Source organism: Polypterus senegalus, chromosome 3 (genome assembly GCF_016835505.1).
Source record: "Polypterus senegalus isolate Bchr_013 chromosome 3, ASM1683550v1, whole genome shotgun sequence".
NCBI classification, from domain to species: domain Eukaryota; kingdom Metazoa; phylum Chordata; class Cladistia; order Polypteriformes; family Polypteridae; genus Polypterus; species Polypterus senegalus.
The window spans coordinates 79,896,746-79,916,621 of NC_053156.1; the positions used below are offsets into that span (position 1 = coordinate 79,896,746).

General features: G+C 36.9%; 1 protein-coding gene across 2 annotated transcripts in view; it reads left to right on the forward strand.

Annotated features, from left to right (window-relative positions):
• The window catches only part of lrp11 (low density lipoprotein receptor-related protein 11), a 61,725-nt gene that overhangs the window by 31,314 nt on the left and 10,535 nt on the right, over positions 1-19,876 (forward strand). For both annotated transcript variants that reach the window (XM_039747502.1, XM_039747503.1), the window contains one exon: positions 12,298-12,468. In XM_039747502.1, the coding sequence (XP_039603436.1) occupies positions 12,298-12,468 (171 nt within the window). The remainder of the gene's footprint in view (positions 1-12,297; positions 12,469-19,876) is intronic.

The window sequence follows — 19,876 nt, forward strand, 5'->3', positions numbered from 1 at the left end:
GATTTTCTATCGCCAACAAATTATTCAGAAGAAGAAATGCTACTGGGGCTCCTTGATACCAACAGCAATACAATTGTATAATGCCTTATTGTGACTGTCTGTGACAGCTTTCTTTCTTTTTAATTTTTTGCTTTATAGTCATTCTAGTGTATGTTCAGACCTGTGTGTCTGTGTTTATATTTGTTTATTTATTTATTTCCCCTTGGGGACAAATAAAGTTCCAAATAACAAAGACCATCATTACATAATAGACTCTGGTATAACAAAAAGGAAAATATATGGGAACTGTCACCCACTGTGCAATAGCAAAACAAAAAAGTGTGGAAACTAAATAACTAAAAATTGATAAACAGAAATAGACATGTAGGAAGGAACACTTTACATAGCCCTACCTGTTATGTAATTGCTGATGGTTAATACAGATGAAACAGACGTAATGTGCAGAGACCAAAATCGCTCTTTAAAATAGGTTATGTGAAGGATTAAAACAGCCAAGAAGAGGAAACATTAATGGAACATGGGTCAAATCGTGATGAGAAAGTTGTTGAGAAAGTTGTTGAGAAAGTAAGGAAGCCATCCTCCCCAGAAAAGACAGAGCAGTACCCAATAAAGACAATCCCACCAGGGTATCCGGGCATTTTTTGATCAATATTATGAATTTGCAAATGTTGGAAATTTACTAAGAAATGACAGACAGTACAATCAACAATTTATATTTATAGTGTCACCTCTGCAACATCACCAGTGCAACATTCAGGGTCACATGATGCTTTCAGATAACCTCATGTAAATAAAGACAATCAAAAAGTTTACAAAATTTGAACTTTGTCAAACTAAATTAAAATGAAAAATAAACCTCAGAAATGAAATAGTCATGTTTCATATTACACAAGAAAATACATGTAAGAGTGTTTAATATTTCTGCATTTTTCTGTTAGGTCTGTTTTTTTTGTTAACTTGTAGCCCTACTTAACTACCTTCCTTCTGTTTGCACTATCTTTACTTGTGACGCAATCTGTTTTGTATAAGAAGCCCAGTCAGTAAGTTTATGGCGTCTTGGCATGAGGTTGACAAACACATTTTTGTTAGCAAACGTTAGATCAGGTAATCTGAATTATGCATTTTTGCACTTTAACCTTTAACAGGTTCTGAAATTCAAAAGAAATAAAAGAATAAGTATCCTGAGTTAGCATGGTAAGATTAAAAAAATACATAATACTGAAAGTGTGCCAGTATGTGGAAGTTTGCAGTGCTACTAAAAATATATGTGCCATAATCTTGAGATACCTTCCCTCTTAAAAAAAAGTTGGCTAAAAACCACACACACATAACAGATATGCTTCAGCTACCAACAGTGAGATACAATTGATGAGTATGCAAGATACAACTGATGAGAAGAACAAAAGAATAAAAAAATCAGCCATTACTACACTTAAGTGTTCTCACATCTTCGTACCATGTCCATACTCACTGTATTTTATACATGTAATGTCGAAGCTTAATGGTAAACACGTGGTATTTCTGGTTAGCATTTTCTTCTTATCCAAAAGAAAATGAACTCAGCTACAGTACCAGCAGAATTAAAACAAATGCAACCATTTTAAGGATTGAAAATTAATATTGCTTCATTAAATTTTAGTTGAGTAACAGCAACTATAACTTATAGTAGAACTTCTTAACACTATAATTACCAGAGCCTACGAGAAAACTCATAGATCCTGCCCACCTTAAATCCGTTCGCACCTCTCCGTCAGCATCTTTTGTCTTGTAAATGTACCAATAAAGACAAGCAGCAAGCAGCCTGGTATCCCATCCACCACCACCACAGAACGTGCACAATGTTCTCCCAGCGCATGCCTTGTTTGATTATCTGGGAGTGAAGTGCTGGAGTTTTAGAGTGGAAATAATAGATCATTTGGAACACATGCATTTCATGTTTGTTTCGTTTCTACAATAATCTGTGTAAACACATTGTTAAAACAGAAACTTTTTCATATTTTAGTAGTAAATGATAAAATGTTGGCATAAACTATATAATGTGTGAAGCCTGAAGTCCAAAGATCAAATAAACACTTTCATAAAAGGTTCAAGGACGATACAACAGCTTCCGTAATCAAGAGTCCATGGTTCGATCCCGACTACCTCCTATATTTGCTGTTTTCAAGAGTGAGCTGCTCTTATTGTTAATATAATACAGTACACACATACATTTGATTTGCGTCTGTAGCAGATGGTGTACATTTATAGGAATTGTAAAAGTTACCATTTTTTTTCACTTTTATTCTCTCAGTCACGATCACGCTACATACTTCCGTCCCTCACTCAGGGATCTGACGCTGTTAGTTTTTATTTGAAACTGGGAGTAACTGTACAGTACATGTGAGTGGTGATTTGAAGAAGTGGAACTGGACATTCTCTGATCTGGAGGGATAAAAGCTTACACACAAATGCTGGTGAATCTGCCTTCTTCATATCTCACCATCACTAGATTTTTTAAAAATTTTATTATTATTATTACATGCTTTTATTTAACATGCTCTGTATGTCTAGTAGGACTTGAAATTTTGCATGCATATGTATCCCCGAAGACAATACATGAATCAATAATCAGTTTCACTAATTGATCAATTAATCCATGTTAATTAAGAAATGAAATTTTCATGTGAAGACTATTTCAAGATTTCACCAATAGATGGTGCTAGTAACGGATAGAAATATTAAGGTAAGTATTAAAATATTGATTACAAATTTGTATTAAAACAAACCCAAGACTAAAAAGTTGAAAATAATATATATATAAAAAATACCTTTTAAAAATGACGCTTATATTAAGTTAAAAAGTGTACTAAAAATTAAAATAAGTCTCTCATACATTACTCGTAAAATAAAAGCATGGGTGCTTTTCATCAATCAACATTCAAAAAACCCTTCTTAAAATCTTTTTTTTTTTTTTAACCTTGCTCTGTATGTCTAGTACGAATCATACATTGCAAATCTGAAGCCCTTCCTTTTGTATAATCGACTTGAAATTCTGTATGCATACATATTTCGGATGGCAATACATATTTCAATTATAATATCTGATAGTTTATAGAAAATGTGGAGGCGCTGTTCATGCAGGTATGGATATTCTAATAAGACATGTAAAACATCTGAAAGGTACTGACAAGGACTTTTTTGTGGATTGTCATTTGCCTTTAATTAGTTGGACACTCTACGATACATAGCTTGCTAAAATTACCAGTTCAGAAGGATGGACAAATAGTTAACTTGCCACTTCTGACTAGTAACTATCTGAGATTAATGCGACACCAATAGAAGGACATTCAATTCCTCTTCATAGACGAAATCTCAATAGTCCCATACAAGATCCTATGTATGATAGACTCGCGCTTAAAGCAACTGAAGAATAACAATGAGATCTTTGGTGGTATAAATGTACTACTCTTCAGAGACCTGATGCAGCTTCCGCCAGTTCGAGGATGTCAAGTCTTCAATCAACCATCAAGATTACAACCTGCCATACATACAGTACATCCGGAAAGTATTCACAGCGCATCACTTTTTCCACATTTTGTTATGTTACAGCCTTATTCCAAAATGGATTAAATTCATTTTTTTCCTCAGAATTCTACACACAACACCCCATGATGACAACGTGAAAAAAGTTTACTTGAGGTTTTTGCAAATTTATTAAAAATAAAAAAACTGAGAAATCACATGTACATAAGTATTCACAGCCTTTGCTCAATACTTTGTCGATGTACCTTTGGCAGCAATTACAGCCTCAAGTCTTTTTGAATATGATGCCACAAGCTTGGCACACCTATCCTTGGCCACTTTCGCCCATTCCTCTTTGCAGCACACCTCAAGCTCCATCAGGTTGGATGGGAAGCGTCGGTACCCAGCCATTTTAAGATCTCTCCAGAGATGTTCAATCGGATTTAAGTCTGGGCTCTGGCTGGGCCACTGAAGGACATTCACAGAGTTGTCCTGAAGCCACTCCTTTGATATCTTGGCTGTGTGCTTATGGTCGTTGTCCTGCTGAAAGATGAACCATCGCCCCAGTCTGAGGTCAAGAGCGCTCTGGAGCAGGTTTTCATCCAGGATGTCTCTGTACATTGCTGCAGTCATCTTTCCCTTTATCCTGACTAGTCTCCCAGTTCCTGCCACTGAAAAACATCCTCACAGCATGATGCTGCCACCACCATGCTTCACTGTAGGGATGGTATTGGCCTGGTGATGAGCGGTGCATGGTTTCCTCCAAAAGTGATGCCTGGCATTCACACCAAAGAGTTCAATCTTTGTCTCATCAGACCAGAGAATTTTGTTTCTCATGGTCTGAAAGTCCTTCAGGTGCCTTTAGACAAACTCCATGCGGGCTGCCATGTGCCTTTTACTAAGGAGTGGCTTCCGTCTGGCCACTCTACCATACAGGCCTGATTGGTGGATTGCTGCAGAGATGGTTGTCCTTCTGGAAGGTTCTCCTTTCTCCACAGAGGACCTCTGGAGCTCTGACAGAGTGACCATTGGGTTCTTGGTCACCTCCCTGGCTAAGGCCCTTCTCCTCCCTCTCAGTTTAGATGGCCAACCAGCTCTATGAAGAGTCCTGGTGGTTTCGAACTTCTTCCACTTAACGGATGATGTCATTGGGACCTTCAAAGCAGCAGAAATTTTTTTGTAACCTTCCCCAGATTTGTGCCTCAAGGCAATCCTGTCTTGGAGGTCTACAGACAATTCCTTTGACTTCATGCTTGGTTTGTGCTCTGACATGAACTGTCAACTGTGGGACCTTATATAGACAGGTGTGTGCCTTTCCAAATCATGTCCAATCAACTGAATTTACCACAGGTGGACTCCAATGAAGCTGCAGAAATATCTTAAGGATGATTAGGGGAAACAGGATGCACCTGAGCTCAATTTGGAGCTTCATGGCAAAGGCTGTGAATACTTCTGTACATGTGCTTTCTCAATTTTTTTATTTTTAATAAATTTGCAAAAACCTTAAGTAAACTTTTTTCACGTTGTCATTATGGGGTGTAGTGTGTAGAATTCTGAGGAAAAAAATGAATTTAATCCATTTTGGAATAAGGCTGTAACATAACAAAATGTGGGAAAAGTGATGCGCTGTGAATACTTTCTGGATGCACTGTATATGGAGACTCTTCACACTGGTGGTATTGAAACAAAATATGAGACAACAAGGTGACACCACCTTCGCTGACATCCTCAATGCTGTAAGAATTGGAGAACTTCACGGAGAACACCTACTATAGCTTCACAAAAGAGTGAGCACTAAAGCTATAGGCGAGTTTACAATAGACAGGGCTCTACGGATGTATCCAATGAACAAACACATACAGGAACACAACGAGGCAGTATTGCAGCACTTCAGGAAACAGCGTACGGAAATATTTAAGATCAAGGCCCAAGATCATTAGGTAGGTGTGGCCAGAAACATCAACAACATCAACATAGAAAATGTCATCCCAACTGATATCAATAAAACAGCAGGACTGCCAAAGGAATTGGAAATATTCGTCGGACCAGAAAGAAAACAAATTGACATAGTGCTTTCGGATCACACTCTTTTTGTAAAAAAATAAAAGGATTAATAAAACAATGCATTTTCAAATACCTAAACTCTTTTAAATTTTATAGCTGATGTATATAGAAAAATATATTAATAATAGTAATTTGTTAAATAATTGATTAAACATTTTTCCAAGACTAAAAAGTGTTAAATAAAAAATAAATAATTTTTTTTTTAAATGCTTTTATTTAACATGTACTAAAAAGGAGAAAATAGTTTTTTTCCAGGGACGTCAGAAAATTGATTTTTTCATATGCAAACTGTATTGTACGTGTGAGAATATATTATTGTGACTGAAAATAAAAACATGGGGCGCTCATAATATACAGTATTTCGTATCTATAATATATACATTATTTTATAAAGGAAATAAAATTTCACTCAAATTTAAAACTATGATAAGAGTGATTTAATTACAAAACATTTCAAATTAGTATAGTCTAATAGAGTAGATAAGATTTAATAGTATTTAATGTTATCGATCACTCTTTCTATGGAAATTTTAACTAAAAGTCAATTAACTAAAAAAAAACTGCTCAGAATTGTTTAAATTACAGGTGAAATATATTATGAGCGCCCCATGCTTTTATTTTTAGTCACAATAATATATTCACACACGTACAATACAGTTTGTATATGAAAAAATCAAGTTGCTGACGTTCCTGGAAAAAAAACAAATTCTCCTTTTTAGTACATGTTGAATAAAAGCATGTCTTATTTTAAAAAAAAATATATATTTCTTTTTTTTATTCGGTATTATTTAGTGTTCCTGCTCACACTGAATTAGTATGCACCTTATGGTCTATGATGTTAAAAGAAAAAAAAAAAACAGACATAGGTATATATGATATTTGGAATTATTCATTTTTTGACCTGTATAGTACATTTCAGAAAACATTGTGGCACGGATGCAACATTATTCATATTATTCATATTCAATCGCATAACATCTTGCAGTTGTAATCAGTGACCGAGTGTTTCACGTGTTTTTTTTGTTTTTTTTTTCTTTCCCGATCTTGCCAGTGCCTACGTTGCTGTATGGTGGTGTTTCTTTTGTACTCCAGGACATGCAGAGGAAGGAATAGTGCAGAGAGGTCAGTTCAGCGCTATATGCAATCATCAGATTCAAATGTTAACAGTTCACACATACGCAAGGACCATCCTTCCTATATTTACGACATGTGTACCTGTTGCAATGTGCACACTTCTCTCTATGCTATGGTTTCTATTGTGATTGAGAGAATAAAACTGAAGAAAGCTAACTTTTACAAGTACAATAAGTTTATACCCAATGTCCCATATATTTGTCTCTTTCTTTTTTTCTCTGTGCTGCGTTGACATTGTGCACCAGAAGGCGTGAGTTTATTCAGTGCAAGCAGGAACATGCAGGTGGCCAGTTGCTGTGTGCTACAACATGCTGGCGGCGATCAACGCACATGTACTGTGCAAGGCATGCATGGGGGCCACTGAGAAAAGAAAAGTGTTCATGGCTCACCTTGCAGAGGAACTTCGTCATCCCATCATACTAGAAAAGGCGATGGAAAAAGAAAAGGAGGATGAAACATCGACAAGCTTCTGTTCCAATACAGCCTCTTACCCCAGGAAAGTAAACTGAGTCAGTGTCAGGTGCCCTTTCAATGTAATAGAAACGACAGAATAGAGAGGTGTGGCATTGCAACAGGTACACATGTCGTAAATGTAGGAAGGATGGTCCTTGCATGTATGTGAACTGTTAACTATTTGAATCTGATGATTGCATATAGGTCTGAACTGGCATCTCTGTACTATTCTACCCTCTGCATGTCCTAGAGTACAAAAGAAACACCACCACACAGCGACATGGACACTGGCAAGATCGGAAAAGAAAAAAAAAACATGAAACACTTGGTCACTGATTACAACCGCAAGATTAGGATCATTTAGTCCAAAATTGGAAACATTCTCATATGACTTAGATTTTCCTGCATTTTCCTTTATACCAAAAATATGAGCCTTTGTCTCCAGCAGGGGACACTTGCTCCTGGGGTTGTGTTTTTATTGAATGCAGGACATACTCAAGCCTTATATCCATCCCTTTAGTAACTATGGCAGAAGTAATCAGACAAGAGAAATATGGTAAAAAAAAGAAATATATACATTTATCTTCATTTAACACTAGAATTCCCAAAGCCTAAGAAAATTTTCATTCTCCCTTAAAAGCTGACTTCCCCCAAACAGACGCAAGGAATATCTTATGTCCTTATCAGATAGTCGCCTTTATTTTGCAAATGTGTGCACATACCCATCTCCCATTTAGCCAGCCGTTTGCCCCTTTTATACTTTTTATACTTTTATACTCTGTGTTAATCACTACCAGCCTGAAACCTCTCCCTTGCAGCTCAAGTCTGCATTGAAGATTTTATATAGCAAAGGCTTGTAAGGAATTATACATATATTATAAATATATTATATTAATATATTTTTTTGAAAGATTATACTTCTCATGTGTGTTCCGTGTCTACAACGATCTGTGTAAATGTAATGTTTTTTAGGCACAAAGCAAACGTATGAGTGTAAGGCAGAGTTGAGGTTTAAGGGAGAGGATTCGGGCTGGTGTTGATAAACAGAGAGTGTAAGTGTCGGAAGAGGCGAAACCCTATCTGAAAAGGGGATTGGGCGAGTACCACTAATTGACACATTTGCAAAACAAAGGTGGCTATCGGCAGGTAGTTGCTGCATTGATAAGGACATACAATTTTCCTTGCGTGTGTTGGGAAAAATAGGGTAATCAAGGGAAACAAAATTTGGTGGGCATTCTAGTGTTAAAATGTAGCTCCCACTCCCACATACAATGTAGTATAATGTTTTGTTCATAATTATCCAGGTCGAAGAGAACAGGGCAGTCATCATCCAATTCTTCAGTGGGGAATGCTGATGAATGTCCAGTCTGGCAGAGTGTTGGCAGCATTGGGTGGCTTCTAGTTTCGGGATAGTTTCTCCCGCTGTATTATACTTGAGTTTTTTATGAACCTTGCCAGATATGGGCAACTGCAACCTGATGTTTGCTTTTCTCAGACTAACACAGGACCTTTTGCATCTGTTCTAATAACTCATAGTTTTTACAGACCATGAGCCAGGCCATATATTGATCAGGACACATCAGTACTTCTACATAGCCTGCCTGTGTCATGTTTTCATGTGTTTCTGTTCCTCTCCCAGGCAGTTTGTCTATGTTAGCTAATTTGCATGGTTTCAGCTTTATGGCCTCATAACAATGTATTTGGTGTAAACTTCACAGATCACATTGGCACACTTCAAACCTATACCGACACCCATCTTTTATCCTTTCATTTTCTTATTCCATTCAGTTTAATACAGGATCGTGAGGAGCCTTTTAACTACAGTATATGGATAGATAGATAGATAGATAGATAGATAGATACTTTAGTATGTTTAGAACATTCATACTTTCATAATAATGTAAATAATCTAACTTTACATAAGTATACATACATACAGTCTCTTTTGAATATGGGAATCAGTTAAGTTATGAATCAGGAAGCATTAAATTATGGTAAAATCATTTATGATAATTGTCTTTGTGTGAAGAAGTGATTTGCACATTAATCTTTCAAGAAAAGTGGGAGTACTTGTTTCCTAACAGTTATCAGCTGTATACAGTATATAGTACTTTAGTATAATAGTATATGTACAATGTCACAAATTTAATGGGCATGGGTGCAAATTATTGGGTTATCAGCCCAGTGAAACCACATTTAATAAGGTTGCCACTAAAAAAGAAATAAAAAAGAGGCGTAAGTGCACTGTTCTAACATATTCTGAGGCTTTAAGAATATCATCTGATGGGTTACTCTGTCTTCTCTTGTAATCGAGGGAACAATGATGACCTCCATTTGGCAGACTGCCTGTATATAGAGGACCGAGTCCAGATGGGGCAAAGCTAGGAACATGTGTCAGGGCAGGGCTAGGCATCGTCTCCAGGGTAACACTTGGAATTGTGAAGGCGAAAGGAGATTTTGTTAGCATGACCACCCCATCTAGCCGCAGAGTGGGATTGTCAGTTTTACATTAGCCTTTCAGGTGATCTCAGTGTGCACATGTGTGACAATTAATATATATTAAACCAGTATATATTACCCTATATCTGTTTCTTTATTCAGCATTTTTTTACTGAGTTGATAAGTATGTTTAGGTCGTCCATATCAATCAGCTACTACTTATGTTCTATGATCTAGCTTACCATTGCTTGGTGTGCGTTACTCACATTGCATCTTGCATGTCTCAACGTAGGTATTCGTGTGAAGAGAGATCTGTACAAGCAAATCCATAATATATGTGCATGCACTAAACTGAACTTGGAATTTATTTAGCATTAAGTCAACTTGGCTACTGCTAGCAAAGGCTTAGTATTATAGTACAGTATATTGGTATTGTATCCTGTGGTCAGCCTTAAAAAAGACCTAGTTTATTATAAAACTAATGGTGCCATTGGATGATGCTGTTGGTGAAGAGTATGAACGCAAAAAGCTGAAGTATTTCGATACAGCAGTTAAAATAAAACAAAAGGGTTGGGACATACAGGTGCAGGGGTTTTGTGGCCATGTCAACCACATGCCTACTGAAAGAGATGGGGTGTCAGAGAACAGACCCTCCGACAGACCATCAATTCATTGGAAGATGCTGCTGAGGAACTGGAGAAACGTGCAGGGACTGGCTGTGGCTGAACAGAAAGGAACAAAGCTTGGTGACAAGATGACCATCAGCTAACAGGAGGGATAAAGTCGTATTGGGGTGCACTTGAAATGCCATTTATTACTGTTGAGCCCTCTGAAAGTGTTTTGGTCCTATCAATGAAACACCAAGGAGGGGGGGAGCCCACCTGATGACTCCAGTGTAGTACTTACTCTTTCACCCTACTCATGAATGATTGCTGGTTACAATGGGATTGTAAGACCAACTCCTATGAGCTTAACATAACTAAGAATAATGCAAAGTGAAAAATAGCCTGCCAGAATTCAGCACTGAAAAAGCTTTGTTATCTGTATTGCGCTGCAGTTGTTTGCCAAGTTTATCTTTTAAATACAGTGTTATACCTGAGGTGTTACCATTTAAAATAATGAAATTCTCTCATTAAACATTCTTTCTCCCTTCAGTCACTGTAGCTCTGTCTAATTAAGAATATAACATAAGCTTTGCTGTCACATGCAGAGATTGTTTATTATTTATTATAAAAAAAGAAAACACATAGTTGAGGAATTCCTAGAAAAGTCACAGAACACTATTAATACAGTGTCACAGTTTTGACTGTATTCAGAATGATGTGTTTGCTCAGAATTTAACTTTGTAGCACCACAGAGTGTCATTTTACAGTTCAAGTGTCATGGGTTCTGTTATAATACCTGGATGCTGTCTGCTGAATGTCTGCCCCCTGTTATTTTTCTGAGCAGTTCTATTCCAGTTTCAACTTGGGAGTGCCAGCAACATACCCACTTGCAGTTTCATGTTAGGACCAAACCAAATATCACTAAATCACATCATGTGACTTTCACGGGAGGCTAATCTTCGATCGTATATACTTCCATCTCGCAGAGCTGCCACTGCTCACTGTTTCACATGGGGACTCTGCCCTGTTTCCCCAATCATTTGGAGATAAATGTATAGAAACATTTTGCATTTTAAAATCAGTCACTGTGTTTATTGTGGAGGGCTTAAGAGGTTTTACTTATTTCTTTATCATGAGAAATTTACTTGCACGTAAAATAAGCAAAAATTTATCTGTATTTTTTTTCCTCTTTCAGAAAATAGATATTGATAGGCAATTTGTGAATAAATGACTAGTTTTGAGGAATTATTTAAAGTGAATCATGTGAATGCATTTGCAGGCATGAGCAATTCATTGAGTTCAGCACAACACAACAAATGCATGATGTCATCTTTATGTTTTGTCTTGCAAGTACAGTATGTTTAAAGTGCATGTGCAAATTCTGCCCATCTAATTAGTGATTCACCTGATTCTCTGAGCATGTTTATATGTTCATTATTATATTTTTGTGCAGTTAATTTTGGAGTAGTTTTTATGTATAAACAGAATTTTAAATACGAATGTGTTTTGTATAACTTTGTGCATTCAAAAATTAACCTACAGAAACACACAACTGACACACAACATCAAAAATGTCAAATTCTAATTTCAGTCAATTGTTTGTCGCTTTTAACTTTACATTGTTCATATGAATCCTAACTCATACTTCATTATATAGCTCAGTGACTGCTCCAGGCATTGATATTTCTAACTAAATCATTACCTATAAACAAGCTGCTTGATTCTCACTTGATTATTGAACTGGATCAGTATTCGCAAACAAACTGCATGATACTCTCATTCACTGTTTATTTTGCATTCAAACCGAATCATTACGTATGAAGGAGTTATATGATTCTCATTCACTTGATTAGCAAAAATGTGAAGGGGGTGTTTACTTTGATTCAATATTCTTCACATTTCACTCCACATATTCTTTGCCATACAAGGTTATGCTTAAAATGGGTAATTTAATTAGTTACTATTCAGTTCCTTGTTTAAGCAGCATGTATAAAACGTGTTAACACAAGCTTCTTTTAGTTGTAGTTTTCATCAGGGCTTCATATGAAACAGCAAGACCTTTTCTTCTACCAGCAATCTTAACAAAGATTTTTTTCAACAGATCTCTGCATGGCTCTTCCTGATACTGGTCCTTGCAAAGGTATCTTTTCTCGGTGGTATTTTGATGCTTCTTCTGGAAAATGCCAGCATTTCATCTATGGGGGCTGCAAAGGCAATCAAAACAATTTTCTACAAGAAATTGACTGCATCAGCAGATGTGTAAAAGAGCAAGGTATACAATTAAAATTTTAAGGAGCACATAATTCTATTTTTTACTGCTTTTATTTATTTATTTTTTTTTTACTGTTCATATATATATATGTAATATATATATATATATATATATATATATATATATATATATATATATATATATTGTGGCAGTAGGGGGCGCTAGTGCTCCCTTGAACCCTCAGATACCACGCTAGACACTGGATAAAAGTCGCAGACTTTTTATTACCTAATAATACTGTGCACAAAGCACCCTCCACACTACTCATAAATCACACAACAACACAATGAAAACACTCTCCTCCTCGCTCAGACACTTCGCCCCCTCTACCTCCCAGCTCAGCTCAGTGTCTGGACTGAGCCATAGTCCTTTTATAGCCCCTGACCCGGAGGTATTCCTGTCCCATCAGTCCACAGTTCCTTATTCCTTCCGGGTCAGGGCAATCAGTCCTTTACTTCATCCCGGGAGCACGTCGTTCCTTCCCGTCATGTGACCGTGACGTACTCCTGGGTCATAAGGCATAAAAGAGCCCATAAGCCCCCCCACAGCAACTCCTGGTGGCCCCCAAGGTATCCAGCAGGGCTGTGTATAAATACTACAAAGTCCATAAGGCCCTGCTGGACCGCGGGGCACGATTCTGGGGGTGAGGACCGGCATGAGAAGCCGGCAGTCCTCCACAATATATATATATATATATATATATATATCTTCTTTTTTTTTTTGCTCTTTATTATTCCTGATGTACTTCACCTCCTCCTTGACTGCTTTCTTACAACTAAAATACTGAAAGAATCTCTTTGGGTCATCTTTTGCGTTATCTGCTATATTTCAATCTATGATTGTCCTCAGTACAGTTTTTTTAAATTTCCTACTAATTTCAAATTTAAGGTATGTACCTGTCCTGCATTACAAGTAAAACATTTTAGACCTGTTATACTACTCCTCAACTATCACCACACTTAAAAGCTTATCCACCTTAGACTTTGCTGCATTTCTTCAAAATTTGCCCTACTAAAGTTGAACTTTTTTAGTCACTGCATCAACACTCTTCCAAGACACTGAGAACTGTATTATATTATGATCAGTTGACCCTAGTAGTTCAATCACCTCTACACCCTCAATTCCATCCTGATTATTAAAAAATACTAAATCGAGACAGGCTTCACCACGTTGGTGCTTTAACATACTGTGTTAAAAACTTGTTGCTGATTACTTCTAAAAACTCTTGTGCTCTGCTATTTGCAAGGTTATCCCAGTTAATATTTGTGTAGTTTCAGTCCCCCATGACTATATTATCCCCATGTGAACTTGCCTTTTTAATATTACTAAAAAGATGTGTGTTGAAACTACTGTATGTATTGGATGGCCTATTAACACACTCCTAAAATAAAGCCCTTTTCCCTAATGCTTTCCATGTTAAATTGAAGAAGACTTGCGTTTAAATTCTTTTTGACGTAAACTGCAACCCTGCCTCCTTTTCTGTTCTGTATTTCCTTCCTAAAAAGGTCTGTCTCTCTATGGTATATTCATCCACATCTATTTTATTTAGACAGGTTTCTGTTACTGCTATAATATTATAATTATGCTCCCGGTATATACAACTCCAACTTGCTTGTTTTATTTTTGATACATCTTGCGTTAAGGCAAGCAATTTTTAATGTGTTACTAATTTTTCTTTTGCATTTAAATGTTGGATTAGAATTTACATTACTATGCATTTTTATTTTTACACTGTTGTTTGTTCCTTTATGTATACTTCTAAACCTGGCCTGTCCTAAACTCCCTTCTCCCCATAGTTTAAACAATGTTCGACTAACCTATTTGTTCCAAAAGTAGTCTGAATGCCCTATAAATCTTTACTCTTCTACCCTACACCAAGATTTGAGTACCTTGAGGTGTTAAGATTTCTAATCTCCTCAGTCTTAACTTGGATTGGTGCGTGTCACAGGCCAACTTCGGAGAAGACTACCTTGTCAGTTCTGCTCCTCAGCCTGGCACCTAGCTCTTTAAATTAATCAATCAATCAATTAATTAATTAATGACTATAAAGGGTGCAAAATTATGATGGTGGGTAAACTTCTGAAACTAAATAAGTAATGGTTAATAGAAATAGATTGTACTTCATTTGTCACGAGGAAATATAAATGCACTGAATTTGTATAACAAATTAATACTTAAAGTTTCACATTAATTCCTAAAATGAGTTAATATAAGCTTACAGAGGCAGGAGATTTTAATTGTGTATTAAACACTGTACATAATGTACATAAACACTGATAGCAATATTGGAAACAACCACAATAATTTGCCTTTCATAACATCTTGGACAAATGGAGGCTTCCCAATCATACCCCTTTTTCCCATGAGCATATCATAGTTATTAGAAACTTCTGCCTACTTTCACATCTTAAAAATATAATATATTTTTGTTATCTGTGACCATATTCCAGAATTCATAGCATAATGCCTCACTAATACGACTCACTACTGGTGACTAGACCTTTTAATACTAGTGGATGAAGATTTTGCTAAATTCATTTAATCTTGGACTGATAATTTCATAGAGATGAAAATACCTCCAGGGATGTCTATGGGAATACTGTGGCAAACACTAAAAGCATATTTCAACTTTTTTTAAATTTTTGCACAAAAATAAAATTCAAAGTATTAAGACTGATCGAAACATGCTAAATATCCCAATGATATACTTTACAAAAAAAAAAAAACTCATTACATGCAGAATTTAATATCTTGCTACAGACTTTAATCTCTTGGCCATGAGAGAAGTAAAACAACTAACTTTTAAGTCACACCATTCTTGTTATGAGCATGGAGAACATGCTAGTAAGATTTTAGCTGAGAAAATAAACTAATCACATAATGAAGGACTGCTATATGTCTGTATCTACATCCAAATTTAATGAAGGTCAGGCTTGTGACAATTTCATGATAATACAGAATTATGCAGGTCAATACACTTCCATATCATAGAGGAGCTGGGGCTAAGAGGAGCCCAGATGCTGTGAATTCTTTACAAAGCAGAAAAGAGGCAGATGGCTGTCCAGTCAAATTTAATAGAAAAATGTCTTTTAAATTAGCTCAATTAATACTAGCTAGAAATGACAATTTACTATGTATCAATTTCCTTTAAAAAATATTTTCAAAGAAGAATAAAGACTTTTTAAAATATGCGTCATATAGATCAATCTCACTATAGAATAAAGTGTTACATTCCTCCCAAAAGTAGACTCTATCAACTAATTTCAGGGTGTGCACCCCTTGGCAATGTCGGGCAATAATGTGAAAAGGTCCTCTCATTTAGAACCTCTAATAGGGAATAGAATTCTGCAATTTACATACATTTTTGGAAAAGCTATGTAATTCAATTCAAGATGGTATGTAGCACTTCTCTATCTTGACTGAAATTAACTAAAATCTGTTCCGGACAGGATTTTAACCGCAATTGATTTTACCAAGTACTTGCATCTGTAGTTAATGTTTTAGAAATGCTGCACACTGGAACTATTTTGGGAAACAATGCTTATACTTAAACATGATGTGCTTATCTGTTAGATAGTGTTGAATTTACTGTTATACCTGATCTTCTAATTACATTATTTGGAGTAAGATGAGTTTAGATTATAAAACACACACTCTGTTGTGATATACTACATTACATTGGTTGCATGTTGTCTTATCCTATTCAGCTGGAAGAATTCTAACCTATCCAACATCACTCAGTGGGAAAATGATGTCTTGTATTATGTAAAACCTGACAAAAAAAATCATCCAGCCCACTATATCCTAACTACAGGGTCACAGGGGTCCGCTGGAGCCAATCCCAGCCAACAAAGGGCACAAGGCAGGAAACAAACCCCGGACACGGTGCCAGCCCACCGCAGGGCTTGCACACACACACTAGGGACAATTTAGAATCGCCAATGCACCTAACCTGCATGTCTTTGGACTGCGGGAGGAAACCGGAGCACCTGGAGGAAACCCACACAGACACGGGAAGAACATTATGCAAACTTTATGCAGGGAGGACTCAGGAAGTGAACCCGGGTCTCCTAACTGCGAGGCAGCAGCGCTACACACGGTGCCACCGTGCCGCCCCCGTGCCACCCAGATTTTCCTAAAAGGAGAAATTCAAAACATTTTGAGAATTTAGCAAGAAGTTAATACTGTTCTAAAAGAAAGCCTGTCTGGCCTTTTCATATTGTTTCAGTTAGTGTTTAAGTAAACTGTACATGAAGACCCATAAGATAACTGGACTGGGTAAGGCTAGAGATGGTCTGGGTTCTGGGTTCTGGTCTGGCCATCTGTATAAACTGAGTTGAAATATGTCAGAGCCAAGTAGCCAACTCATATGCTGCATTTGTGGCCAACAGAAAGACATTTTTCTGTTTTGGTGGAGCATTGTGTTAGTACCCTGAGGCCTCTGCCACTGATTCTACAGCAGTTCTGACTCAATCCAGTTGAATTTTTTGGTATAATAAATACTGTCTGGAGTGAAGTGAGTAAGGGGTCTGTGGCAGAAAAAAGTTTATTTTATTTTTTTTTTTCAATAAAAACAGTGCAGCTCAGGCTTTATGTATGTGCATGGTCATGCAGCCCAAGGGTATTTAACTGGGAGATTGGGCCAGTCGTACTTGCACATGAATGCACAATTGGTTCCTATTTCCTCACTGACTCATATACACCTATAGGAGTATAAAGGGAGGCTGAGTAGAGATCAGGAAGAATGAAAAGGAGCAGAGACAACAGAATCAGTGGAAAGTCAGAGATGAGAGAAAGTGGCGAAGCAGTTTGGGAAACCCAGTGGCAGAGCTGCATGAGAGCTGCTCCTTTGGTGAACCAGATCACTCCTGCTGCAATGTCAAGCGGCAAACTAACTGAAGGGATCCTAGGGATCCTGCAGAGACTGAGGTGAAACATTGAGACATCATCGGCTCAGTTATGGAGACTGGGATTTGAGTCGAGGAGGGGCTCCTATGAATCCAGAGGATGCAAAAGTGCAGACAAGACGGAGTCAGGCACTATGCGTCCCGGCAGATGCTAAAGGGATGTTGACTGGGCCAGGAGTTGAGTGGACTGTTTTTACCAAGGTCCCGGCCCTACAGAGTATATTTGAAGGTGGGTGAGCAGAGCAAAACTAGAATGTATGAGAGAACACTGGACAAGAGATTTTAAAAGTGATTCTGGTGGTCTTATTTTATCCTTGGTTTTATGGAGTATTTATTGCCAATATTTATTGCTGATTTTAACTTCTTCACTTGACACTTTTTATCCTCGATTTTTTATTTAGAACTTTTTGCACTCTGATTGTGTGAAACTAAAAAACACAGACAATTATGCGCAAATTTTTGCTGTTGTTTGTCCATATTTTCCCTAGTCCAACTCAGTCTATGATTATCAATTACTAGCTGCAGGAACCTGGGCATCACACATTTAAAAATACAGTGAAGGTAAAGTAAAGCACAGTAAAACTGTAAACTGCAGTGAGTAACACAAAAACACCAAGAAAAGTGTGTGTAAAGATATATATATATATATATACAGTAATCCCTCCTCGATCGCGGGGGTTGCGTTCCAGACCCCCCCGCGATAGGTGAAAATCCGCGAAGTAGAAACCATATGTTTGTATAGTTATTTTTATATATTTTAAGCCCTTATAAACTCTCCCACACTGTTAACATTATTAGAGCCCTCTAGACATGAAATAACACCCTTTAGTCAAAAGTTTAAACTGTGCTCCATGACAAGACAGAGATGACAGTTCTTTCTCACAATTAAAAGAATGCAAATAGATCTTCTCTTCAGGAGCAGAGAATTTCAGAGAGAGAGAGAGAGCTCGCAAAGAAAAGCAAACAATCAAAAAATCAATACTTGTGCTTTTAAGTTTGCCACGGCATTTTTTAGAGGAGTGTCAGTATCTTCTAAGCAAACAGCCTCTGTGCAAACAGCCCCTCTGCTCACATCTCCTCCGTCAGGCGCAGAGAACGTCAGAGAGAGAGAGATTAAAGCAAACAATCAAAAAATCAATACGTGTGCTTTTGTGCTTTTAAATATGCCGAAAGCACCGCGATAAAGCGGCATTTCTTAGAGGTGCGTCCGTATCTACTAGGCAAACAGCTTCTGTGCAAACAGCACCTCTTCTCACAGCCCCTCCGTCAGGCGCAGAGAATGTCAGAGAAAAGCAAACAATCAAGCTCCGCGCGGGACGCATATCTTATAGCAATGAGGAGTTTTAGTTAATATGTAATACATGCTCTGATTGGGTAGCTTCTAAGCCATCCGCCAATAGCGTCCCTTGTATGAAATCAACTGGGCAATCAAACTGAGGAAGCGTGTAGCATAAATTAAAAGACCCATTGTCTGCAGAAATCCGCGAACCAGCAAAAAATCTGTGATATATATTTAGATGTGCTTACATTTAAAATCCGCGATAGAGTGAAGCCGCGAAAGTCGAAGCGCTATATAGCGAGGGATTACTGCATATATATATATATATATATACTGTAGATATATATGTGTTTGTAAAGTATACCACAAGATAACCCATTGTAGTATTGTACTTTTGTAATGTTTTTAGAGGAATTAAACTGGACTTCTTTTGTTTCTGAAACGCCATGATTTTATACATTTAGCAAGTGTTACACAGCTTAGATCATATTTTTGTGTTTTAGCATTAACTGAGGATTTGGTCATGGTTGGGTACACACTGTAAATGATTTTGCATTGGAACAAAATGAATGTGTCTTTATAAGCAAAAGAACTTACATATAAGTACATAGATTTGCAGCTCTCACATGCTCACAATAGTAATGCTTTAGTCTTTAAGATGGAATGAGGTGATTGGTGCTCTTGCTGTTAAAGTGCTAGTTTTAGCCCAGGATTCAGCAGGAAACAGAAGCAGTGATTTGTATGGACCGTGGTTCTTTAATCTACAAAAACCATTATTTATTTTTTTTGTTAAATAATATTTGGGTATATACTATCATTAATTTTATTTTTATGCTACCATGAGCAAATTGTCAAATGTGAAACCATCAATAAGTATGCAAAGACGAATATGGCAATGTAAAATAGGAAAGCAAGAACTGTAGCATTATGTGAGTCATTAGTAAATTAAATGTCTAAAACAAAATATTCTTGGGAAGAAGTGACATACAAGTTGTACTAAATGAACAGTCTTTACAGAGTTCACCTCTGCCAGCTGTTGTTTGTCTGCGTCCCATAATTTTGATAAGGTCCAGATACCTAGTGGATTAAGGGATGCACATTATACAATAAAAGTACAGACAGCCCAAGTGATACCCCTTCCTTAGATAAATGATAAACTAGATTAAAAAATGCAATGAATAATAGTGAACTTCATGCACTGAACCATTAGACTTTGAATTTG